This window comes from Mauremys reevesii, linkage group 18 (assembly GCF_016161935.1).
Source record: "Mauremys reevesii isolate NIE-2019 linkage group 18, ASM1616193v1, whole genome shotgun sequence".
In the NCBI taxonomy this organism is placed as follows: Eukaryota; Metazoa; Chordata; order Testudines; family Geoemydidae; genus Mauremys; species Mauremys reevesii.
Window position 1 is genome coordinate 31,550,248 of NC_052640.1, and position 23,512 is coordinate 31,573,759.

General features: G+C 46.0%; 1 protein-coding gene across 1 annotated transcript in view; it reads right to left on the bottom strand.

Moving 5' to 3' along the window:
- Nucleotides 1–1,653: 1,653 nt before the first annotated feature.
- SF3A1 (splicing factor 3a subunit 1) overlaps nucleotides 1,654–23,512 on the bottom strand; it is a 30,587-nt gene continuing 8,728 nt past the window's right edge. Inside the window, exons 2-16 of the mRNA XM_039505171.1 lie at nucleotides 17,432–17,544; nucleotides 15,087–15,291; nucleotides 13,125–13,382; nucleotides 12,590–12,664; nucleotides 10,814–10,964; nucleotides 10,042–10,235; nucleotides 8,117–8,234; nucleotides 7,810–7,995; nucleotides 7,117–7,238; nucleotides 6,708–6,950; nucleotides 5,730–5,940; nucleotides 4,879–5,030; nucleotides 3,841–3,942; nucleotides 3,543–3,614; nucleotides 1,654–2,432 (exon numbers count right to left, since the gene is read on the bottom strand). Coding sequence (XP_039361105.1) covers nucleotides 2,331–2,432; nucleotides 3,543–3,614; nucleotides 3,841–3,942; nucleotides 4,879–5,030; nucleotides 5,730–5,940; nucleotides 6,708–6,950; nucleotides 7,117–7,238; nucleotides 7,810–7,995; nucleotides 8,117–8,234; nucleotides 10,042–10,235; nucleotides 10,814–10,964; nucleotides 12,590–12,664; nucleotides 13,125–13,382; nucleotides 15,087–15,291; nucleotides 17,432–17,544 — 2,304 coding nt within the window. The 3' untranslated portion in view covers nucleotides 1,654–2,330. The remainder of the gene's footprint in view (nucleotides 2,433–3,542; nucleotides 3,615–3,840; nucleotides 3,943–4,878; nucleotides 5,031–5,729; nucleotides 5,941–6,707; nucleotides 6,951–7,116; nucleotides 7,239–7,809; nucleotides 7,996–8,116; nucleotides 8,235–10,041; nucleotides 10,236–10,813; nucleotides 10,965–12,589; nucleotides 12,665–13,124; nucleotides 13,383–15,086; nucleotides 15,292–17,431; nucleotides 17,545–23,512) is intronic.

Sequence of the window (23,512 nt, forward strand, 5' to 3'; positions counted from 1 at the left end):
TGCAAGGAGAGGGTGTCACCAAGATGGAAGCCATAAAAGGCTTTCTAGATCAAAGCCAACACTTTGAAGTGCACCTGGAAAAGAATCAGAAGCCAGGGAAGTCCAGAGCACCCAGGTCTCTCACTCCTTGCATAAGAGTGAGGAGGCAGCCATGTTCTGCACTGCTTGGAGGTTTCCCAGTGGTATTCAAGGCTAGTCCCAGAGAGCACATGTTGAAATAATCCAGCATGGCAGTTAGCAGAAGGTGTAGATCACTCGTGGCAAGGTCCCCAGCCAACAGGCGTGGGTGCAATCTCCTTGCCAGGTGTAGATGGAGTAAAGCATGCTTGGACACTTCTGTTCCCAGACTAGCCAAGGACCCTGCAAGACCCCTAGGCATGATCAGTCCCCAGAACTTCAGTGGGATTTAGAGGTGGTTAGGCCATCAGATGGCAAATACCATTAAGGAAAGACAGTAGCTTCTTCATTCCTCTGCCCAGATACTCCCAGCCTGCTGTGTTAGTCACAGCTTCACAATGACTATTCCCTCCCCACACACACACTGAAAATGGCTTTTATAGACATGATTCTCCAAATCTGTAATGAGTAAGGCTGTACAGGATTGTAGATTAAAAACCCCAGAGAGCGAGCCAAATTCTTACCGCTGTTACACCAGTGTCAGTTGGTTGATTCTGGGGTAAACCCCACCCCCTGGCTATGCAAGTTGTTTTAGCACCCAAATCTAGGCCCATCAGACTCACCTAATGCTCTCTTCCTGAGTATGCCCCCCCTGCAGCTCTGTGACCTGGGGTACTGCTCTCTGCTTTCCCCAAACACCACAGATCTGAGACACCCGTAACTGGTTACTGACCAGGCACCAAACTATGGTCTTTTTGTTTTGCCTTTTTAAAAAGGCAGTCAGCACCATATTCCTCCCGGATAGAAGCATGAACTACCTCCATCCATAGTGAGCCCAACACCACCCTCCCCCCCGGCTTTCAGCAGCCCTGAGCACAGGTCCCTCTCCTATGGCATAGGTCACATTGGTCTAGTGCATCCAGCTCACTACCATGCTGCTCTACTTTCTCAGCCACACATGGCCAGCTGAAGAGCAGTTGGCCACCAGTAACTGCCGGCTTCCATGGGCCTGGAGTGCTGCCAGCCACCTCTGTTGGGCTCTGGCCATGCCCATTGTCTACAACAATATCATCTGCTCTTGTCCACCCCTTTGTGGGCTGGGAGTATGGAGGATGTCCTAGGTTGTCCTTGACCCCTGATGTAATGGGCATGAAAAGACAAGTCTCTTTCCACATGTTGCCACCTCTAAGAAATGAAGAGCTGTTTTCTTTCATATAAAAATAAGACTTACAGGACATGGCTAGTTTTGTTTTTTTAAGATGTCTGAGCAATAGATAGGGATGATTTTACAAAGCTCAGAATTCACTATCGAACAATGAAGATCTCAGGAAGCCCCAGACAACAACTGACTGAAGGATCTAGTGACACGGACAGATATGCCCTCCTGGAAGTACACAGTGGGCTCAAAAAGCTCTATGTTGAAAATACCGTAAGTGCTTGTATATAATTGGCTCAAAAGACTTTTGAGCTATGTGCAGGAGTGCAGTAGGTCTCAATATACAGGACATCCACAACTAAGAAATGAAGAGTCACTACTGAGATTCCCCACTGAGATTAGAATTTTATTAAAACAAGTCACATACTGTACAGGATGATCAGAAACAATCTCAGAGCCTCTTTATCAATACCAGCAGCAAAGTACAGTTATTCCAAAGAAGGATAAAATCCAAAGACAATCACTGCAGGAGATTCTTACATGTACATTTCAGAGAGAAGGAGCAAGGGGTTTATTATACTAAATAAAGGAGTTCTCGATTACAAAAAAGATTAAGTGAAAAGGCTAACATTTTAGTCAGGCAGATGATATTCCCTGTGTTATAACAAACCCGGATGCAAAACAAAGATGGATTTTAAAAGTCCAATCTGGACAAGATCTCAACTGAAATGCTGCCACTGCTGCTGTAGAGAATTAAATGAAAATAGTGATAATTAAGAACAGCATTCTAGCAAAGTGTCACAAGAGCTGTGAAATTACACGCAAGGTCACAACGTTTACATGGCTTTGTCTGGGCAATATGCATTCTCTCCAGCCCTGTAACTGTCTGATTTTTGGACCTAAGGACCAAAATACAGTCAATAGCTCCAAAGTGGGGATTAGAAAGTATCACAGGTTGATGTTTCAGCTTGTCACAGTGTCCCCAGAAGCTGCAGGATTCTAGTTGTTGGGTTCACACAAATGGCAGAGCATCCAACAGTTGTAGGCACCCTGACTCCTACTTCTTCCTGCCTCCTCTTTCTTTGAGTGCCAAGTGAATCACGGAACCACTTACCATGTTGTAGTAAGCCAGAGAATTGGAGTCCTTGATGAAAATGCCCTGCAAGAAACAACAGGAGGACTCAGTGCTCCCTCCAGAAAGATTCAACAATCTGGGCAATCAGGAAGTTTCCTACCAAACTTTGAGGGACTCAGCATGGTTCGGTGTACAGAGGAGGGACCCCAGTCTCCCAGAGAGAAAGATGATGTGGAAGAGCTGGGTAATAAGAGTTAGGCTTCAGTGCTGTCACAGTATTTCCACATTGCAGCCAGAGTGCAGAGACAAGTGTTTACTCTTTTTCAGGGGGGAAGTTTAACAGACTTCGGATTTGCCCAAAAGTGAGTTCTTTGAAAGATTAGAGCAGAAATATTACTGGAAGCTAGATATTGTGCGTGACAGAGAATACATATCTGCCATTATAAAAGAAAAGTGTTTGTTTTATTTCCCCCTCTTTTTTAAATAGCTCTACAGGAAAGGCTTGAAGTTTGGCAGGGATATGTTCCTTTTGGTGTTCTAGCAAAAGTCTCTCTAGAGTTGGCTGAGTTACGATGGCTTTAAAATCCTACTGCATGCATGGTTACACTTTGTAGTAGCAGTGCTTTTTTTTTTTTTAAAAAAAGCTTCTCAATATTTTGATGTTCTGCACATACATATGCAGGAGTTGTGGAATTTTCATGGGCAAACCCTGTAAATCAACATGTATACGGTCTTTGGAGTAAAGATTAGAAAGCAGAGGGACACAGTCTCATTCAGTGCACACAAGAATACACTCAAAGCAGCAGGGCTCTGAGGAAGCTACTTCAATGGTACAGTGTTCAACCCCAATACACACAGAGGGTTCAAATCAGCTTAGTTACACCAGTGTAAATTCACAGAAAGCCCATTGGCTTCAACAGATTTATACTGCAGTGGTGACAAGATAAGAGCGAATCCACAGAATCACTCTGATTCACTGTCTGCCATCCAGCCTGTGCACTGAATGGGGAAGGGCCTCTGCACAAACTGTGTGTGATGTAATTAAAGACTGCCCTGTACTGCATGCACACAAGAGGCAGAGTGAGGCAGCTCTCAGGGCCTTGCAATTTTTTTAAACAATTTTTTTCTGTACGGAAAAGAGTGCAGGTAAGTGGCAAGGCAGCATCTGAAGGGTTAACACTGTCACATACTCACCTCATACTGCAGCTTCTGTTTCCCTGCTGGCATCCCTGTGGCCTCGTGGATCTTAACCTTTATTACAGAGACCTAAAAACAAGAACAAGAGAGCTCAGTCCCTTCAGCGCCCAGGGCAGGGCAGGGCAGGGCAAAGTAGCCAGCTCCACCCACTCCCACCCCCCGCAACTATACACAGTTGCAATGTGGGGAGAGTCCAGAGTTTACAGCCTCAGCCAGGCAGTTTAGATGCTGTCCTGCCAGCAATCACACAGCAATGAAATAGCAGGAGTTAAGGCCAGGTTAACAAGTCATGTACCTGATCGGAGAGTGGAAGGGTGAACACCAGCACCTGGCCATTCAGTTTCCATTCAGTCTTGTCCTGCATGTTGGGAACCTGAACTTTAACTGTGACTGGACCCTAGGAAAAAAATTAAATGTAGTTACACACACAGATGGTCCTCAATGCATACAGACAGATGTGGTGACAAGAGGCAACCACTTTGCTGTTCCTTTGGGTGCCGCCATCTTGCACCTTTCAATTCCCTGTTACTAGGGAGTCAACATGAATGTGTTTTATTTGCTTCGTTACTCTTACTTGGCAAGTCATTTTGTCAAAAGTCAGTTAAGAGTTCTGGCTCCCACCCCTCTCCCAATTATTCCTTATTAACTTCTGGCTGTTCATTTGGTGGTTTGACTCTAGTGACATGGGGAACACTACTGAGATCCTTCTACAATCAGCATTAACTGTACTGTATGCATGCATACAGCACTTATCACAAAGGGCCCCTATTATGCTGTACAAGTACAGGACAATAATATTCACTACCCTGAAGAATTTACAACTCAGTTTCAGAGAAGATGTAGTGAGTGACAGACATGGGGAAGGAATTCTAACTCAGTTTAATATCCAAGTCACCCTTGATCTGGGGACACTTCCTTGTAGGGAAATGGACACACTTTAACAGGTCTTTACCATGTGTGTGTTAACTGGAGAACTACTAAAAGCTACTCTGCATACTTCGCCTTTCCTTAAGACTGACTTCCCCATGCTGCCCTTCTCTCTAGGAGAGGAAGTCTTAAGTTTTTGTATACAGTCATAACTTTCCAGGTAAATTTAAATTAACTCAATTGCTCTAGGGAGAGTGACTGGAAGGAGCTACTTCAGAGATACAGAGTCAATTTCTCATGGGGCACTTGTGCCTGGCCAGCTGCCCTCCTGAATCGGTCCATTGATTCAGGTACCATTTTAGAGGAGATGGCCTCTTTTGGGGAGAGACTGAATACTTCAGTGTGGTCAGAGTTCCCAGCACTGCACAACAAGCTGTTGGACTGTGATGCTACTCAAATTATATACCTTGTTCCTGCGCAGGAACTCCTCCTCTGGCATCAGGCTGTCCTCACTTTTTGGTTTCTTAGACACAGGTTCATCCTCCATGGGTGGTGGGGGGTGAGGAGGCATTGGTGCTGGGGCAGGGACTGGAGCCACAGGAGGGGCTGGGACAAATGCTGAAATAGGAGGGGCAAAACAGCTCCATATACACCTACACATGACATTCAACAACAGTTCCCTTAACACATTTCTGCAGTAGGCTGGCTTGATGCCTTCCCATATGGGGAAAGAGACAGGGGGAGCCAATAAACAGCATACAATATTTTTGTGGCTCATGTGGTCACACATGTCAACAGGACAGATCTGAATGTACAGTTGTTTGAAAGGTACTCTGGTATGTTACTGCAGTAATTAGAGTGTTGTAGCTGTGTCAGTCTAAGGATATGAGAGAGAGAAGGTGCATAAGAGAATATCTTGTATTGGACCAATTTCAGTTGGTGAGAGAGAGGAGTTTATACAGAGCTCTTTTTTCGGTCTGACCTAAAGAAGAGCTCTGTGTAAGCTTGACAGCTCGTCTCTCTCACCAACAGAAGTTGGTCCAATATAAGATATGACCTCCCTCACCTTGCTTGCAGTAAGAGGCAGTTACAACAGCCATTATTCACTCAGCAATAGCTCACCCACAGGGTTGGAAGTTAGAACTGATTTTAATGACAAGAAATGCAGGCCAGGACATTTGGGTCTATCTGACTCATTCAGAAAGTGCTACAGAGCTTTAATTTTCACTGGGATGGCCCACCAGAGAGGGAGAGCAGGGATATTCATAAAGCATCTTCCAGGAGCAATTACGCTGAAAAATTATTCAACTCACTGACCTGTTGGTACTATCATGGGAGGCGGGCGAGGGGCCATCATGGGGGGACCAGATGGCGGCATCGGGACAACATTGATGCGTGGGGCATGTATTATTGGTGGCATGGGGGCTGCGATAACAGAGCCTGGGGGTATACGGACCACAGAAGTCATAGGGGGACGAGGCATGACAGGAACTGCAGAAACAACCGTGGTGCGAACAGGAGGCGGCATCTAGAAAGAAGACATTTATTACCAAGTGCAGCTGCAGGCACTCTGGGATTCAGTCTCTTATACTGTTCACAAGGGCTGATCAACAGCTGAAGAGGGTCACAGTCTGAATCTTTTGACTGGTCATATTTAGGAATATAAGCGTAGGTGGTTGGGGGTATGTTGCTACTGCCACTCTTCCAAATTCCCAGGAAATTGGGGATTGAGTAGCAAAAGCCAATAGTTACTTTCCCCCACCCTCAGGAGCCACATTGCACAGCCATAGAAAAGAGTTGTCTCAGAGACAGCAGCTCTTTGAACAGAGTCACATGAGCAGAGTGCTGCCGACCTCAAAATTTAGGACAACTTCAGTGGAGCTGACTGAGTGAGCTGCACACTTATTACCATTTCTTGTGCCTACACCTCTGCCTATGATTGCTACTTTCACTTCCCACCTTGGCTTTCAGCCTTTTATCTAGTTCACCTTCCTGTCCCTCTGAGCGCCTCCGCAGCTCACATTTCCTTCCTCTCTGATTTCTCACTGTCTGAATTTTTGTCCTCTCCAGTTCGACATCATCTCTTTACAATACCTCAGCTGCTGGAAAACTCCTTCATAAGGTATTTTCCATTTCTAATATATTTTAAACTTACTTCTAGGATCAATTTTATCATTTAGAGCTAATTTGGAAGAGTGATCTCTTAATATGCTAATCCCGTTTCCAAGCAGCACCCTACCATGACCCAGTTCAGCTTCAAAGCAGCTGTTTGTCCTTGGCAGTAAGAATGCTTACCGATGGAGGGCGTGGCACAGATGTGATTGGGGGAGCATTAGATGGGGGATTTGATGCTGCGGAGGGAGGTGGAGGCTGGGGCATCTCATTGGGCTTGCTGGGACCAATCTTCTCCTTGCTGTCATCTTCTGGCACCAGCCCCTTGGCCTTATGGATAGCCTCAATTTGCTCTTGCAGGGTGATATTGGCCTGAGCAGCCTGCTGTGTGCGGGCCATGCTGCCAGAGTGGCCATCCCAGGTCACCTGGAAAAAAGACAATCAGAAGAACATATCAGACTGTCAAAACTCTGATCAGATTAGCAGATAAGTGAGGGCTGCTGTTTCACAGCAAGAACAAGTCCCTGGAGACTCCCATTCCTACAGGTTAAGGACAGCGGGCGGCGAGGTTACAGCAGGATTTACACCGCACCTTTTCCTCTGGTTTCTGGATCTCCTCTTCTCCAATCTTTTTACCGATAGCAGTCTCTTCCACACCAAAGATATCGGTACGACGCTCAGCCAGCTGTTTCAAGCTGCTCTCAATATCTAAACCTGCAGACAGGCAGAGATAGGGAAAAAAGATAGACATTTTCTCTCATATGACAAAACAGAACAAGATGACTCAGAGTCTTGCTTAATTCTCTAATCCAGTGGTTCTCAACCTATTTACCACTGTGGATCTCATATGCAGCTGCGTGTGTGCTGTGGGCCGCATCCACACAATATATATACTACCTGTATGGCCCCCGAGACTGTCACGTGGGCCGCATTAGTGTGCCGATGGGCTGCAAGAGGCCCACAGCCGCAGGTTGAGAACCACTGCTCTAATCCCTTGTTTCACAGAATATTTTTGGTACCAATGGGTCCAATACCACTGTTACTGAAGAATGAACTCCAGTTAATATGGTGGGTGCAGAACAATGTTTACAGGAAAGCTTCAGTGTTCTTGATGGCTACCAGAATATGTGTACTAAACGAGCACAGTACACAAATCAGCATTTCAAGATATGTCAAAGTCCCCATTGATACAGATCAGTTTGACAGGATTAAATTATAATTTAAACTATACACTGGGTTTTTAAATGAGTATCTCTTGGAGCCTTGTGAGAGGTATCAGACTAACCTGGGGCATAGACCTCGTCATCACTCTGTTTCTCACGGATAGACCGATCCCGCTGCTCCAGCCAGCGGGGATCCAGAAGGCCGATTCGCATGTGTTCTTGCATTTTACTGGCAGGAATCTTCTCTCCAGTGATGGGAGACACAAGATATTCATCTGGTGCTGGTGCTGGTGGTAATGGCTTGGAGGCTGAAAGAACAAAACCACATTGTTAAAAATGCCTGACTTGACTGCACATCTTAGAAGCAAGGTCTTGGGTGACTATTCAGTAAGAAATTAAATTGCTTATTGTCACCAAACTCTAGTTTACCTTTGGGATCGTAGTCTTTCCGCACAATGACCTGATCTGGAGTTGGAGGAAGAGGTGGTGGCATTGGGGTCTCTGGAGGAGGTGGAACTTTCTGACTCTCATCTTCGTCATCTGAGCCCTTAAATTAAAACAATGCTTACAAGTTATTAACTGCAAATCAAATCTCTTCGAACACAGAATATGCAGCAACCGCACTGAAAGTCATATAGGGCAAAAATCTATGCATCAAATGAACAGGGCTTATGCAGTCTCTCCACAACTGAAACAATCTTGGCTCTAGAGTACACATTACAGAAGTGAAACAGGCTGTCTTCTTTGCATACCTAAGCATCTCATTTTTCATTTGTTGATAGTTTCTCCATGGGAAACCTAAAGCCACTTGAAATATCTTTATTAGCAGGTTGTGTCATGGAACCCCACCTCATTCAGAAAAATGGAAGTGTCAGAGATCAACACACTGCAATCAAGCAGCTTGCACTATGTATCTACAGAGATTTTTAAAATAGCAGCAAGGGTGCCAGCACTAGTGTTGCTATAATTTAAGGAGAGTGGACAGTCTAATTCAGGGCTAGGCAACCTATGGCACGGGTGCCGAAGACGGCATGCAAGCTGATTTTCAGTGGCACTCACACTGCCCAGGTCCTGGCCACCAGTCTGGGGGGCTCTGCATTTTAATTTAATTTTAAAATGAAGCTTCTTAAACATTCTGAAACCTTATTTACTTTACATACAACAATAGTTTAATTATATATTATAGACTTATAGAAAGAGACCTTCTAAAAAGGTTTAAAATGCATTATTGGCACACGAAACCTTAAATTAAAGTGAATGAAGTGAATGAAGACTCGGCACACCACTTCTGAAAGGTTGCTGACCCCTGGTCTAATTATTGCTGAAAGAGGGAACCAGGTACCCCATTTCTCTCTAAATAACTGCATCTCTAATCTTTAGTTCTGGCACCAGGGGGCTATGGTTTACCATAGCTAGGGCCCTACCAAATTCACAGTCCATTTTAGTCAATTTCACAGTCATAGGATTTAAAATAAATAAATAAATTTAAAAAAAATCATAAATTTCATGATTTCAGCTATTTAAATCTGAAATTTCACAGTGTTGTAATTGTTCGGGGTCCTGACACAAAAAGGAGTTATGGGGTGGGTGGGTCACAAGGTTATTGTAGAGGGGGTTGCAGTACTGCTAACTTTACTTCTGAGCAGCTGCTGGCAGCGGCACTGCCTTCAGAGCTGGGCAGCGGCGGCTGCTGGCCAGGATCCTAGCTCTGAAGGCAGAGTCACCACCAGCAGCGGTGCAGAAGTAAGATGGCATGGTACGGTATTGCCAACTTTACTTCTGCACTGCTGCTGGTGGGACACTGCTTTCAGAGCTGGGTGCCCAGCTCTGATGGCAGTGCAGAAGTAAGAGTGGCAATACTGAGACACCTCTAAAACAATCTTGTGATCCCCTCTGCAGCTCCCTTTTGGGACAGGACCTCCAATTTGAGAAATGCTGGTCTCCCCCATGAAATCTATATAGAATAAGGTAAAAGCATACAACCAGATTTCAAGGGGGGAGGAGAGGGGGTGGCAATTTCACAGTCCCTGATGCATTTTTCATGACTGTGAATTTGGTAGGGCCCTAACCATAGCCCTTTCTCATCTCTTGTCGCGTAAGGCAGCTAAGTTAGTAATTTGACAACAACTAACATCTCAGGGGCTTCTGAATGCGTCAACTGTACAATGAAAAGTGATCTATTTAATAGGACAATCTTTTAGGTTTTCTCTAAAGCAACTTTCCTTGTGCACAAGGATAACAGTCATTGAACACCAAGAAGCACAGGGACGCTATGAAGTGAGAGCTAGCAGCGCCCCATATGCCACATTGAAGTCCTATCAATGAAAGTATCCTTTATCACACCAGCTACTTACCTCATCCATATCCTGCACTTGTGTGTCTTGGTCTAGTTGAGATGGGGTCTCCTCTGTCTTCTCTTGCTTTTCATCTTCTTCATCTGACTCCACCTCCATCTCCACTTCCTCACTTTCACCAAACTTCTCATAGCGCTCCTGGATCAGTATGCGAGCCCCCAGCTCCTCAGGAGTGGTGGGAGGAGGGAAGTTCCCTGCAACAAAGAAAAAAGCAAACATGAGGGCTTCTTTAGCACTATTCATTGCTCAAGATGCAGACACAGGCACCAGTCCCCTTTCACAAAACTAACTGGGGGGAGGGGGGGGGGTAAATCAGACTGTTGTACTGATAGGCTCATGGGAGCAAAGGCATATAGAAGGGAAAGGCTAGGGATAAGACTGGTCTGAATGCCAACACGAAGATACGTGATGACACAAACTGAAGGCAGCAAAGAAAGGGAAGCAGCTACCACCACAATGGGGTGCTAATGCTGCAACAGAGTTCGGGGGTCTTGGTTTTCAGTGGAACAGTTGATAATACTGTAAGCTGCTAGTCACAAAGAAAGCAGTATCAATTAAGCATCAGTGATATCACTAACTGCAGAAGAAACAGGACCTGAACTCAGCAGATATAAAGTTTATCAGTTCATATTTTAAAAGGGACATCATATGCTTCTACCTTGCACCAATCTAATATTTTTTACTTACAGTATTTTCCAGCAGCTCTCAAGGGGCATGTATCATTCCCACTAAACACAGAACCTGAGTCACCTGAGTCACTTAGTTTTCCTACCTTGCTCATTGGGCTGGAAGTCCACTGTTTCCACAACTACAAAGTCATGCCAATCAATCTGGGCATAAGCAACACGTTCCTTCTCCTTCTCCTCCTCTTCCTTCTTCCTCTCTCGTTCCTGGAACTTGGCCCACTCCACCCTGTAGCACACCTGCACAAGGAGGCATAAAGCACTGAGTCACAGAAGTGGGAAGCATGTCACAGTATACAAAGGAGAACCCATTAGGAACCATAAAACAAGTCACAACTCCCACAAGTGTTCACCTCTAATCTCCAAAATATGTAAGACCCAACATAGTCAGTGCCTCCAGGGCAGCCATGTGGGCACCCCTTGAAAGTCAGTTAATTCAAAATTTAGAAATTGAGTTTGATCCTGCAGCAACCAGGCAAAACTCCCACTGCCTTCAAGTAGTGGTTTGCTTGAGTATGGGCTGCAGGTTTGGCACTGTGCGGATGTCAAACGTGTTGGAATTCTCACTATTATTAATCTAAAAGACAGATCTCAAATCCTGACAGATTAACACCTGGAACTATTTGATATACTTCTCACTAACATGCAGTCATGTTCCAAACTGCAAATATAGTCTACTAGAGGAAAACCTTAATTTTGAAAGATCTGAGGTACTATATATTAAGAAACCTACAAACAGACTTGCCTATGAGTAGCAACTGAGATCTTAGATTGTAAGTTCTTTGGGATGGGAAAATGCTTTTTGCAGTAAAGCTTCATGAAGATATTACTCCTGGGTGAATTCTGCACCACTGCACAATGCAGAATTTTGCAGAAATTTCCTTCTCCCCCTCCCCCACAGAAATGGGCTGCTGAGATGTTGGCCGCCAGTGGGGGCAGCTGGACCTGGCAGAGCCCAGCTTGCAAATGAAAGACAAGGCTGGGGGAATGGGGAAGGAACTGGAGGATTCCCAGCAGCTGCAATTCCCAGCACGCTCTGAAGGAAGGAGATGGCAGCGTGCAGGAAACTCAATGCAAGTCCAGGACCCAGCACCAGGCTGTTTCTCCCTCTGGATCTCTAGGCTCTAGCAGGATAGGGGGTGAGAGTATCTGGGCCAGAGGGGGGCCCACAGCTGGCCTCTGGGGGGGGTAGAGGTTGTGAGTATCTGGGCCGGTGGGTGCGGGATAGAGGACATGAGTGTCTGGGCCAAGGCGCCCCTTGGCCGGGCTTGGGGTGGAGGGAGGAGAGTGTCTGGCCCCTTGGCTGAGCTGTAGGAGGGTGGGGGCAGAGAAAGAGGAACTGGGCTGTCATAGGGGTTTCTTTAACTCTTTACTCCTGGGGGAATTTGTGTGTGTGTCTGTATTGGAGACATACTTGCTGACAGGTATTTTGAAATAAAATTATCAAAATAATTGAAACCAATGTAATTATATAGTGTTATTTTTACAAATAAAAATTTGTAGAATTTTAAAATATTGTGCACAGGATTTTAAATTTTTTTGGCGCAGAATTCTCCCAGGACTAAGATATAAAGCCTGCTACACAAGTGGTTGATCAGACCGGCTTATTTTCCCATGGTTGGAAAACAGTTTGAAATGCCCAGTTCCCACACTTTGTTCTCATTGTGCTTACACGTGATGTCAATAATTAGAAAGATGTTGAGCTCAAAACCAGAAATAATTCAGAACAAGACTGAAATGCTTCCAGGGCTTTGGAGCTGTGCTCCAGGCAAAAACCTGCAGCTCCACTGCTCCAGAGCTGCTCCGCGCTCCGCTCCAAAGCCCTGAATGCTTCAGTAGTTTTGTGGAAATTAGTCACAAGTTACCTGATCCAGGACTTCTCTAGGATTTTCAGCCTCCTTCTTGAGTTTGATAAGTAAGCCTTTAGGCGGGATCAAGATCTGAAACACATTTTCAGGAAATCACTGATGACTATCATACAAATTGGTTCATAATTAAGGAAGCTGTCCTAATTATCTTGTTTCTACACCAGACAAAAATGAATCTTGTGACTGGATCCCCTGAAGCTAAGCTCCATTTCTCCTGTTACCCTATTTTTAGCTATCATCGCTACTCAGGTGTAGTATTCTCTCACACTGCCATGTCACCTGCTTCTCTTGCTATAAAGGAACAACTTTTATCTGCATTACAGTAGCGCTCAGAACATCCAAATCAAGTTTGGGGTCTCGTAGTGTTAGGCACCGTACACGTTTTTCTGACAATGAGCAAAACGTTCTCTCCCTGTACACAAAGACAGGCCTTTAAAAGAAGACAGCTAGAAGTTCTTCTTTCTTTCTAGACTGGCTATTCATAATGCTGAAATAATGCTTTCAGAAGAAGAGAGAGAAGCCCAGACAGTACCTTGGTGTACTGCTCAACCAGTTTGGTGAAGTAGTTAAAAAGGCTATGCTGTGGGCGCAGGAAGTCAAACTGGTAATTCCTCTGTTCTTTCTGCATCAGCTGAGTCAGGAACTGCCGGCCATTCCGAGCTACGAACTGCGCAGTCAGCTTCACCACATCCAAGTCGAAGGCTGAGATTGAGGGAGGATCTGCGATGAACTCAAACTCTGGAGGTGGCTCCTTTGGAACGACTGTCTCCTGGATCACCTGAGCCTGTACCTACAGAGGGGAATTCAGACAGCTCACTAATTGCACCCATGAAAGCCATTACTCACTCCTCCTAAGTAACTGTTTGGGAAGGCCAGTGGCTTTCATTAACTGGAGGGAAAAAATGACTAAAACATCTCTGGTGCCATAACTGCAAGGAAGGGAAAAGGTATTAACATAATATAGTTCATGAGTGAGTCATTTAAATAGGTCCACTGCAAAAAGATGACAAAAAGTTTACTCAGACACACAAAACATAGCTGGAAGCAGATATGGAATGTAGCTATAATCTCCTAACAGACATAACCACAAAACATCTGATCACTGACTATACAGAGTACATGAAACAGGTAGGTTCAGCGAGTGGCCTCTTGCTAGGTAATACATACCTGACCTAGGTCCCGACTGTGTGAGATTATCTCAAAGCATGGAGTACAAAATGTTGCTGAGATGCCAACATAACTGGAGAAAACAGTCTTGAAATAAACTCCTTGGAATTAACAATGCCTACAACAAGCCCAGCAAAATCTTGCACTGATTGCAGGGTGCTGTCAAGCAATTTACTTCTAGCACGACATTCTAGATCAGGGGTGGGCAAACGTTTTGGCCCGAGGGCCACATTGGGGTTCCAAAACTGTATGGAGGGCCGGGCAGGGAAGGCTGTGCCTCCCCAAACAGCCTGGCCCCCGCCCCCTATCTGCCCCCTCCCACTTCCTGCCTCCTGACTGCCCCCCTCAGAACCTCCGACCCATCCAAACCCCTCCTGCTCCTTGTCCCCTAACCGCCCCCTGGGACGCCACCCCCTATCCAGCCCCCCTGCTCCCAGTCCCGACTGCTCTGATCCCTATCCACACCCCTGCCCCTTGACAGGCTCCCTGGGTCCCCATGCCTATCCAACCCTGTCTGTTCCCTGTCCCCATGCCCCTATTCACACGCCCACCCCCGACAGGTCCCCCCACAGGCCTCCCCGGCGTATCCAACCCCCTCCTGTCCCCTATACCCTGACCACCCCCCAGAACCTCCCCCGCATCCAACTGTGCCCTGCTCCCTGTCCCGACTGCCCCCTAGAATCCCCCGCCTCTTGTCCAACCCCCCGGCCCCCTTAACATGTCGTTCAGAACAGCATGTCTAGCAGCCGCGCCGCCTGGCCGGAGCAAGACACACTGCTGCTCTGCTTGGCAGGACCGCGCAACCCCGCCGCCCAGAGCGCTGCCTGCGTGGCTGCGGGGGAAGGGGGACAGCAGGGGAGGGGCTGGGGGCTAGTCTCCCTGGCCGGGAGCTCAAGGGCCATGCAGGACGGTCCCACGGGCCGGATGTGACCCGCGGGCCGTAGTTTGCCCACCTCTGTTCTAGATATATACAAGACAAGCGATCACATGAATATCTGTTCAGGAACATGCCTAGTCAAACTGGCATTCAATTGTGATCAGTACCTGCAGCAAATTACCTTTCTTTGAGATACAAGCAGGTTTCTCAGCTTTGTCAAATTTCAGGGCATATGAACCCTGGGCACCAAGGGGCATACCTATGTGCGCCAAAAGGAAGAGGCCTGGGCACTTATAGAATTCAAAGTCTCTCAGTGTTGATTTCCATTGTGAAAACGTGAACACACAGCTCAAACCCACAGCTTGTTTGAGCAAGGAGGTTGAAAGACCAAGATCAGAACTGACACCCTACAAGCCAACTCCTGGATAACAATAGACACTAACAATTTACCTTCTGGGGAAGCTGTTGCTGAGCACTTTGCTGCTGTTGCATGACCTTGGGGATGGCAGCCGAGGGCTCCTGTGCCTTGCCCTCTTTGAACTCACTGACTTTGTGCCGGTAGTATGCATGGTAGGGATCATTGGGATTCAGGAAATTGAACTTGGGGTTATTTATTTCATTCTGACGGATTCGAGCTTCAAACTCTGGGCCATTTCTGGGGAGAAAAAAAAAGTGAGTTAAGAAGACTCAGCATGAACACTGAAGTAAAAAAATCAATTTTCTTCACAACTACTAAAAGTAATGCTGGTGCACCAACTTTCCTCCTCTCCTCTGAGGACAACCATGGTCTTCCTCCCCACGCTACCAAATATCACTTCTCTAGAAATCTAAATAAATCATGCCCAATCCATCAGCCAATTGCTGACCTACACAATTCATTTTTACACAAAGGAACTTTGAGTTTTTTGTTTCAGCACTTCATGACCAATTTCTTAAGACAGTTAAAATCACTTACATCTTTAGTTGCCTGTATGAGTCAATTTGGCTCTATATCAGGCAGACATCCATTGGTTATTGGATTAGAAGAAAGTTTATGGTCTGCTGATTAGCCCAATAAGAGACTGCTACATTATTTAAAATGCATCAACTTTCCTCCTTAAAGTGCTATGTACACAGCATTTCTTGTCAACAAGGTTCTTAAAAGTTAAAAATTAATGATCAAGCAGCCAATCCAAGAATTGATTGTATTGTGATGTTGCTTTTAGTGCACTAGAAGCTAAAGCTGAAGTCGTATTTAAATCCTACATAAGCATTAAACCTTGTTCCAACAAAAATGCCATAGCAGCAACTGATCCACAATTCTTTTTCCTAGCCTAACTAGATATATCCCATCAGTCTGTTCAACAAGATCCACTAAATATTTAATTTTTAAGACACCATAATTCAGTAACTGACTTTGGCAAACAGGGATAACGCTTCAGCCTTGTACCACTACAATGGAACATTATGTGCTTTTGCGTGAGGATGCCAGAAGGCTCAAGAATTTGCACTACAGCTGAAGTTTTCAGCTATTCATTTACCTCCTCTGGACTATTTGTTCACCATCAGCAAGACCAAAACCTTGTCTCCCCTAGGCTTCAGTCTGTGCCAACATACCATCAATCTGTACATGAACATTTATTTACACAATATCTGCCTAGCTAATACATAGTTTGCTATGCCAGTGAGTTAACAATCAAAGCTGGCAGCTCATGTCTAAGGTTTGGGAATGGAGAGTTTCTACTGAGATATATGAAGGACTCCAGTACTATCTCTAACCATGCACTAGTTATTCCCTCTGCATCTGTATTGACTCAATGTGCTTCTGTGTTGGAGCCCTGCACTATTTGCTTTCTACCGCACCACAATAATGGGAAGTGTAGTAGGGTGCTTATCTACTGGAGCACAGGCTAGCATAATGGGCTCACCATATGCAAACTTCTTGGGTAGCAGGCAGAATGGAAAGAGGTGGCAGAAGAAAGTTACTTCCCTGTTACCATCACAACCTAAACAATTCTCACTAGTGGCATTTATTCACGCCACCAAGCACACATGATCATGCTTAGCACAAGTTCTGTTTACACCAGAAGTACTGCACCAGGAGATTCAGCATTTAGAACAATGATTCAAGTAGCTCTAGATCTCATTTCAATTTTTAAAAACTTGTTAAACTAAGACCCCATAAACTTTGCATGCCCCTCTAGTAGACTCATTTCATACCGACTGAGTCAGTTTACAGAGCCATATACTGGTATGTATAGGGAGTTACCTCACGCCCCAACAAGGAAGAGGCAGGTACTTCTGTCCTTGACATTCTATAAACCTATAATTTGGTTCGCAGATTGTAAAATATGTTCAAAGTAATACTGTCACTGAACCTCTAGTTAATTTGGTCTCTCGAGAGGGCACTAATCTCTCATTTTTGTTAGAATCCTGGAATGTACCAAGTTCCCTTTCAGATCAGGGAGTGATCCACCGTAAAAACAATTATAAAAACCGCAAAAGCACCCTTAGCAAATTTTACTCACCAGCTTACCTTGAGGGTGTAATTTTTGACAGAGAAGTAGAATCTTGTTTTTGTCTACCATCTTCCTTGTGGCAAAGACAAGCAAGTAAATTTTGCACCTCAACTGGTAAACTTTCATTATGATTTTGCAAGGCAGCACAAAAACATTCCCCAGCCCCACCAAACGAACAGCACATTCTGATGCCAATCAATCTGGAGACCTGCTCGTTTTTGGATCAGTGCAGTGAGTGGCATTCCCAAGAGGGCTTGAAAATCCCATGAAATGAGAGCCCAAACTGGTGTTACTTACCTGGCTACAAAGCTGGCAGTCTTGTCCACAATATTCCTGACTTCTGGAGGAGGGTAAATAATTCCCACAACAGGTTTGGCTGGTGCCACTTCCTCCTTTGGCTCATCTTCTGGCTGCAGTAAGAACAAATGAAGGTTTTCTACAGTCTTACCATAGTCCCACCTCATTTAACAAAAACAGTAGTCCTGCCACCTAGCACATAGTGGTTACATGGAGAGAAGATGATGAGGTATGGAAGCATCTCTCTTCACTGTAGAATTTGCAATCAGCATGTCAGGATATTAAATTATAGCAAACACGATCAAAGCTGGTGATAACAGAAAGGGAGATTTTCATCATTTGTTAATCAGGTTCTGAGACAAAGCACAACAATCTGGATCAACAGGTTTCCCTTTGCTGTTTGAGCTTGGGAAGACAGAGACCAATCAGCAGTGTCAAGTAGTAGTCCCAGCCACTGGACTGTGATTTAGGAGATTGGGTTCTATTCCCACCTCTGATATTGACCTGCTGAGCGACCTTGGGCAAATCACCTCACGTCACCTCCTGGTGCCGCAGTTTCTCCATTTATAAAATAGGATAATGATACTTACCTCCTTTGAAAGCGCACTGACATCAGCCAATGGAAAGCTCTATAGAACAGCAAGGTATTATTTGCCTGAAAGGGTCAAATGCTAGATTGTCAAATGCTTTGCTGAACAAATTCAGGTTACTGATAAAGTGATTTTTCCTTTTTGCTCCTACTCATTCAACAATCTGAACCATTAGGCTCTAAATAACAGCATCCAGTGGTTCCCCTGCTCTTTACCAAGCAGCAATACTGAGCACCAACCTGCCTAGGGCATCTGCTGCAGAAGATAACACATCAAGGGAACAGTGACTCAAGACGTATATGAAAGGCCACCAGGTGGCAGCCTTAAACAATCCTCACTGAAGCCCTTTCCCTTTCAGCCCACAGCCCAGTAGAGTGGGATTTAAGTGCTGCTGGGGAGAAGTCCCAACATCACATACAGAATACAGGACTTTGACCATCTAGCTAGGGCAGATCTGGAAGCTTTTAAACTTTTTTGGAGACACTTTCAGATCCCAAATAAGGAGCTAAAATCTGATGAATTCCATGTAAATGAGACTTAAGAGTTTTGATACGCTGGAGGGTAGGGATAGGATACAGAGGGACTTAGACAAATTAGAGGATTGGGCCAAAAGAAATATGATGAGGTTCAACAAGGACAAGTGCAGAGTCCTGCACTTAGGACGGAAGAATCCCATGCACTGTTACAGACTAGGGACCGAATGGCTGGGCAGCAGTTCTGCAGAAAAGGACCTAGGGGTTATGGTGGACGAAAAGCTGAATATGAGTCAACAGTGTGCCCTTGTTGCCAAGAAGGCTAATGGCATTTTGGGTTGTATAAGTAGGGGCATTTCCAGCAGATCGAGGGATATGATCATTCCCCTCTACTCAGCACTGGTGAGGCCTCATTTGGAGTACTGTGTCCAGTTTTGGGCCCCACACTACAAGAAGGATGTGGATAAATTGGAGAGAGTCCAGCGGAGGGCAAAATGATTAGGGGGCTGGAGCACATGACTTATGAGGAGAGGCTGAGGGAACTGGGATTGTTTAGTCTGCAGAAGAGAAGAATGAGGGGGGATTTGATAGCTGTTTTCAACTACCTGAAAGGGGGTTCCAAAGAGGATGGAGCTAGACTGTTCTCAGTGGTAGAAGATGACAGAACAAGGAGCAATGGTCTCAAGTTGCAGAGGGGGAGGTTTAGGTTGGACATTAGGAAAAACTTTTTCACTAGTAGGGTGGTGAAGAACTGGAATGGGTTACCTAGGGAGGTGGTGGAATCTCCTTCCTTAGAGATTTTTAAGGTCAGGCTTGACAAAGCCCTGGCTGGGATGATTTAGTTGGGTTTGGTCCTGCTTTGAGCAGGGGGTTGGACTAGATGACCTCCTGAGGTCCCTTCCAACCCTGAGATTCTATGATTCTATGACCCTCTCCAACCTGTGCCAAAAGTTCTTCTGTAAGAAAGTTTGTAAGTCAATTTCCTGACTGAGAAGAAAGAAAGACCTTAACTTGAGCACCATCCCTGGAACTCTTCCTGAGAACTGCTTTAACCTTGTGGAAGACCGGAAGCAGTTATTTACTGGAGTGAACAGACCTCTCTCCAATATGCCTGAACAAAGGAAAAATTGCCATAAAAAGCTGTTTTAGAAAAACTAAGTGTAGAGGGAGAGTGGTCAGACTCAAAAGGGAGGAACAAGGAGACTTAAAAATATTAGTACTCTAGACTACAGAGTGACTGCAGGGTGAAAATGGTTTCATATGGATAGAGCCTAAATAGAACACATGATACAGGAATAAGATCCTGCTATAAACCCTTCTACTTTCCTTCCTGTTACCCTGAGAACAAGAATTTGACCTTAGAAGGCTCAAGCCGACAACCCAAAATGCAACTCTGACTCAATCTTACAGGTCTTTCAAGCAAATGGGCCCCATGTTCAGAGAAATGTATTTGTCCAAAGAGCACTGAGAGAGCTGCTCACAGCCTATAAAGGGTGTGAAGAAAACTGGATGTCTGTCTACTAGACACTAGTCATCCAGGGACAAAATCTGATAATCCTGTATCACAACGGATGTGTCACTTAGGCCTGGTCTACACTACGCGTTTATACCGAATTTAGCAGCGTTAAACCAATTTTACGCTGCACCTGTCCACACAACGAAGCCTTTTATATCGATATAAAGGGCTCTTAAAACTGATATCTGTACTCCTCTCCGACGAGGGGAGTAGAGCTCAAATCGGTATTGCCATATCAGATTAGGGTTAGTGTGGCCGCAATTCGACGGTATTGGCCTCCGGGAACTATCCCACAGTGCACCATTGTGACCGCTCTGGAAAGCCATCTGAACTCGGATGCACTGGCCAGGTAGACAGGAAAAGCCCCGCGAACTTTTGAACTTCATTTCCTGTTTGGCCAGCGTGGAGAGCTCACCAGCATAGGTGACCACACAGAGCTCATCAGCACAGGTAACAATGCAGTCTCCTGAGAATCGAAAAAGAGCTCCAGCATGGACTGCATGGGAGGTACTGGATCTGATTGCTGCATGGGGAGAGGATTCTGTGCTAACAGAACTCCATTCCAAAAGACGAAATGGAAAAACATTTGAAAAAATTTCCAAGGCCATGACGCAGAGAGGCCACACCAGGGACTCAGTACAGTGCCGTGTGAAAGTTAAGGAGCTCAGACAAGCCTACCAGAAAACCAAAGAAGCAAACGGAAGGTCCAGGGCAGGGCCGAAAACATGCCACTTCTACGCTGAGCTGCATGCAATCTTAGGGGGGTCCGCCACCACTTCCCCACCCCTGTCCGTGGATTCCGAGGTGGGGGTGGTAATCGCAGCCATGGCTGAGGATTCTGCGGACGGGGAAGATGAGGAGGAAGAGCTTGTGGCGAGCACACAGCACTCCGTTCTCCCCAACAGCCAGGAGCTTTTTCTCACCCTGACGGAATTACCCTCCCAAGCAACTATCCCAGACAATGAAGCCATGGAAGGGACCTCTGGTGAGTGTACCTTGTAAATATAAGACATGGTTTAAAAGCAAGCGTTTTTTAATGATTAATTTGCCCTGAGCACTTGGGATGCATTCGCGGCCAGTACAGTTACTGGAAAAGTCTGTTAACATGTCTGGGGATGGAGCGAAAATCCTCCAGGGACATCTCCATGAAGCTCTCCTGGAGGTACTCCAAAAGCCTTTGCAGAAGGTTTCTGGGCAGCGCTGCTTTATTCCGTCCTCCATGGTAGGACACTTGACCACGCCATGCATGTAGCAAGTAATCTGGTATCACTGCATGACAAAGCCTAGCTGCGTATGGTCCCGGTGATTGCTGGCATTCAAGCAACATCCGTTCTTTACCTCGCTGTGTTATCCTCAGGAGAGTGATATCGTTCATGGTAACATGGTTGAAATTCAGGAATTTAAGTAAGGTCATTCCTACTGGGCTGTTTGCCTGTGGCTTAAAAGAAATCCTTCCCTGCAGGTAGCCAAGCGGGGGGAAGGCGGGGGCGCGATTGGTGCTGAGCTTTTCCACGTTTGGCTAGCAGGGATCTTTCCTGCTACCAGCCACGCAGTTGGGGGGTGGAGAAGTGGGGGTGTTTAGCAGTGATCTTCCATGATGCCAGCCACGGGGTGGTTTCTGCTGCTGCACGTTAACAGGAAAGAAGCAGCACTCAATGGTAACACCAAAGCTGCAGGCACTCAATATTAAGATGCAAAATGCGACCTTGTAGTGAAGACACATGTGCTATGTAAGGTGAATAGTATTGTTCACTGTGAAAGAGTATGACCATTGTTCTCTAAAAAGTATCTTTTTAAATACTTCTCTCCCTTTTTTCCCCTCCCTCATGCAGCTGCAAATTTTTCAAGCCTCCCTACTCCGTCCCGAAGGCTATCTCAGATAAGGCGGCGGGAAAAAAAAAGACGTGAGAAGAAATGTTTTCGGAAATCATGGAAGTGACCCGCAATAAAAGAGCTTATCTGAATGAGTGGAAGGACGTGGAAGCAAAGTACAGGAAGAGACGCTCAAGATGAGAGGAGAGATGCTCGAGATGAGAGGTGGCGGCAGGAAGATCAGCGGTGGCAGGATGCAACTCTGGGGCTGCTGCGTGATCAAACTGACATGCTCCGGCGTATGGTGGAGCATCAGGAATGGCAGCAGGATCAGAGAGTGCTGCTGCAGCCCCTGTATAACCACCGTCCCCCCTCACCATGTTCCTTAGCCTCCTCACCTGCCAGACGAGTAAGAACTCGTGGGGGTAGGCTCCGTGCACCTGCCCACTCCACCCCAGTGGACAGCCCAACCAAAAGGCTCTCATTATTATGAAATTTTTTTAGTGGCCTTTTCCTTCCCTACTATTCTCCTCCCAAACCCCACCCAGGCTGCCTTGTCAGTTCTCTCCCTCTTTTTATAATTAAGTAATAAAGAATACATGAAACTTAAATGAGAGTGACTTTATTTCCGTAGAAAGCAAGCTGTGCTCGAGGATGGGGTGGGGGTGGGTGGCTTACAGGGAATGAGTCAATCAAGGGGGGGGCGGGGAGGGTCATCAAGGAGAAACAAAACACAACAGTTAAACTGTACCCTGGCCAGTGATGAAACTGGTTTTCAAAGCTTCTCTAATGCGCACCGCTTCCTGGTGTGCTCTTCTAATCACCCTGGTGTCTGACTGTGCATAATCAGCGGCCAGGTGATTTGCCTCAGCCTCCCACCCCGCCATAAAGGTCTCCCCCTTACTCTCACAGAGATTGTGGAGCACACAGCAAGCAGCAATAACAATGGGGACACTGGTTTGGCTGAGGTCTGAGCGAGTCAGTAATGTGCGCTAGCACGCCTTTAAACGGCCAAATGCACATTCTACCACCAGTCTGCACTTGCTCAGCCTGTAGCTGAACAGCTCCTGAGTACTGTCCAGGCTGCCTGTGTACGGCTTCATGAGCCATGGCATCAAGGGGTAGGCTGGGTCTCCCAGGATAACGACAGGCATTTCAACATCCCCAACTGTTATTTTCTGGTCTGGGAAGTAATTCCCTTGCTGCAGCCGTTTAAACAGAGTAGTGTTCCTGAAGACGCGTCATGAACCCTTCCTGGCCATCCCACGTGGATGTTGGTGAAACGTCCCTTGTGATCCACCAGTGCTTGCAGCACCATGGAAAAATACCCCTTTCGGTTTATGTACTGGGTGCCCTGGTGCTCCAGTGCCAAGATAGGGATATGGGTTCCATCTATCGCCCCACCACAGTTAGGGAATCCCATTGCAGCAAAGCCATCCACTATGACCTGCACATTTCCCAGAGTCACCACCTTTCGTAGCAGCAGCTTAGTGATTGCTTTGGCTACTTGTATCACAGCAGCCCCCACAGTAGATTTGCCCACTCCAAATTGATTCCCGACTGACCGGTAGCTGTCTGGCTTTGTAAGCTTCCAGAGGGCTATCGCCACTCGCTTCTCAACTGTGAGGGCTGCTCTCATCTTTGTATTCTGGCGCTTCAGGGCAGGGGAAAGCAAGTCACAAAGTTCCAT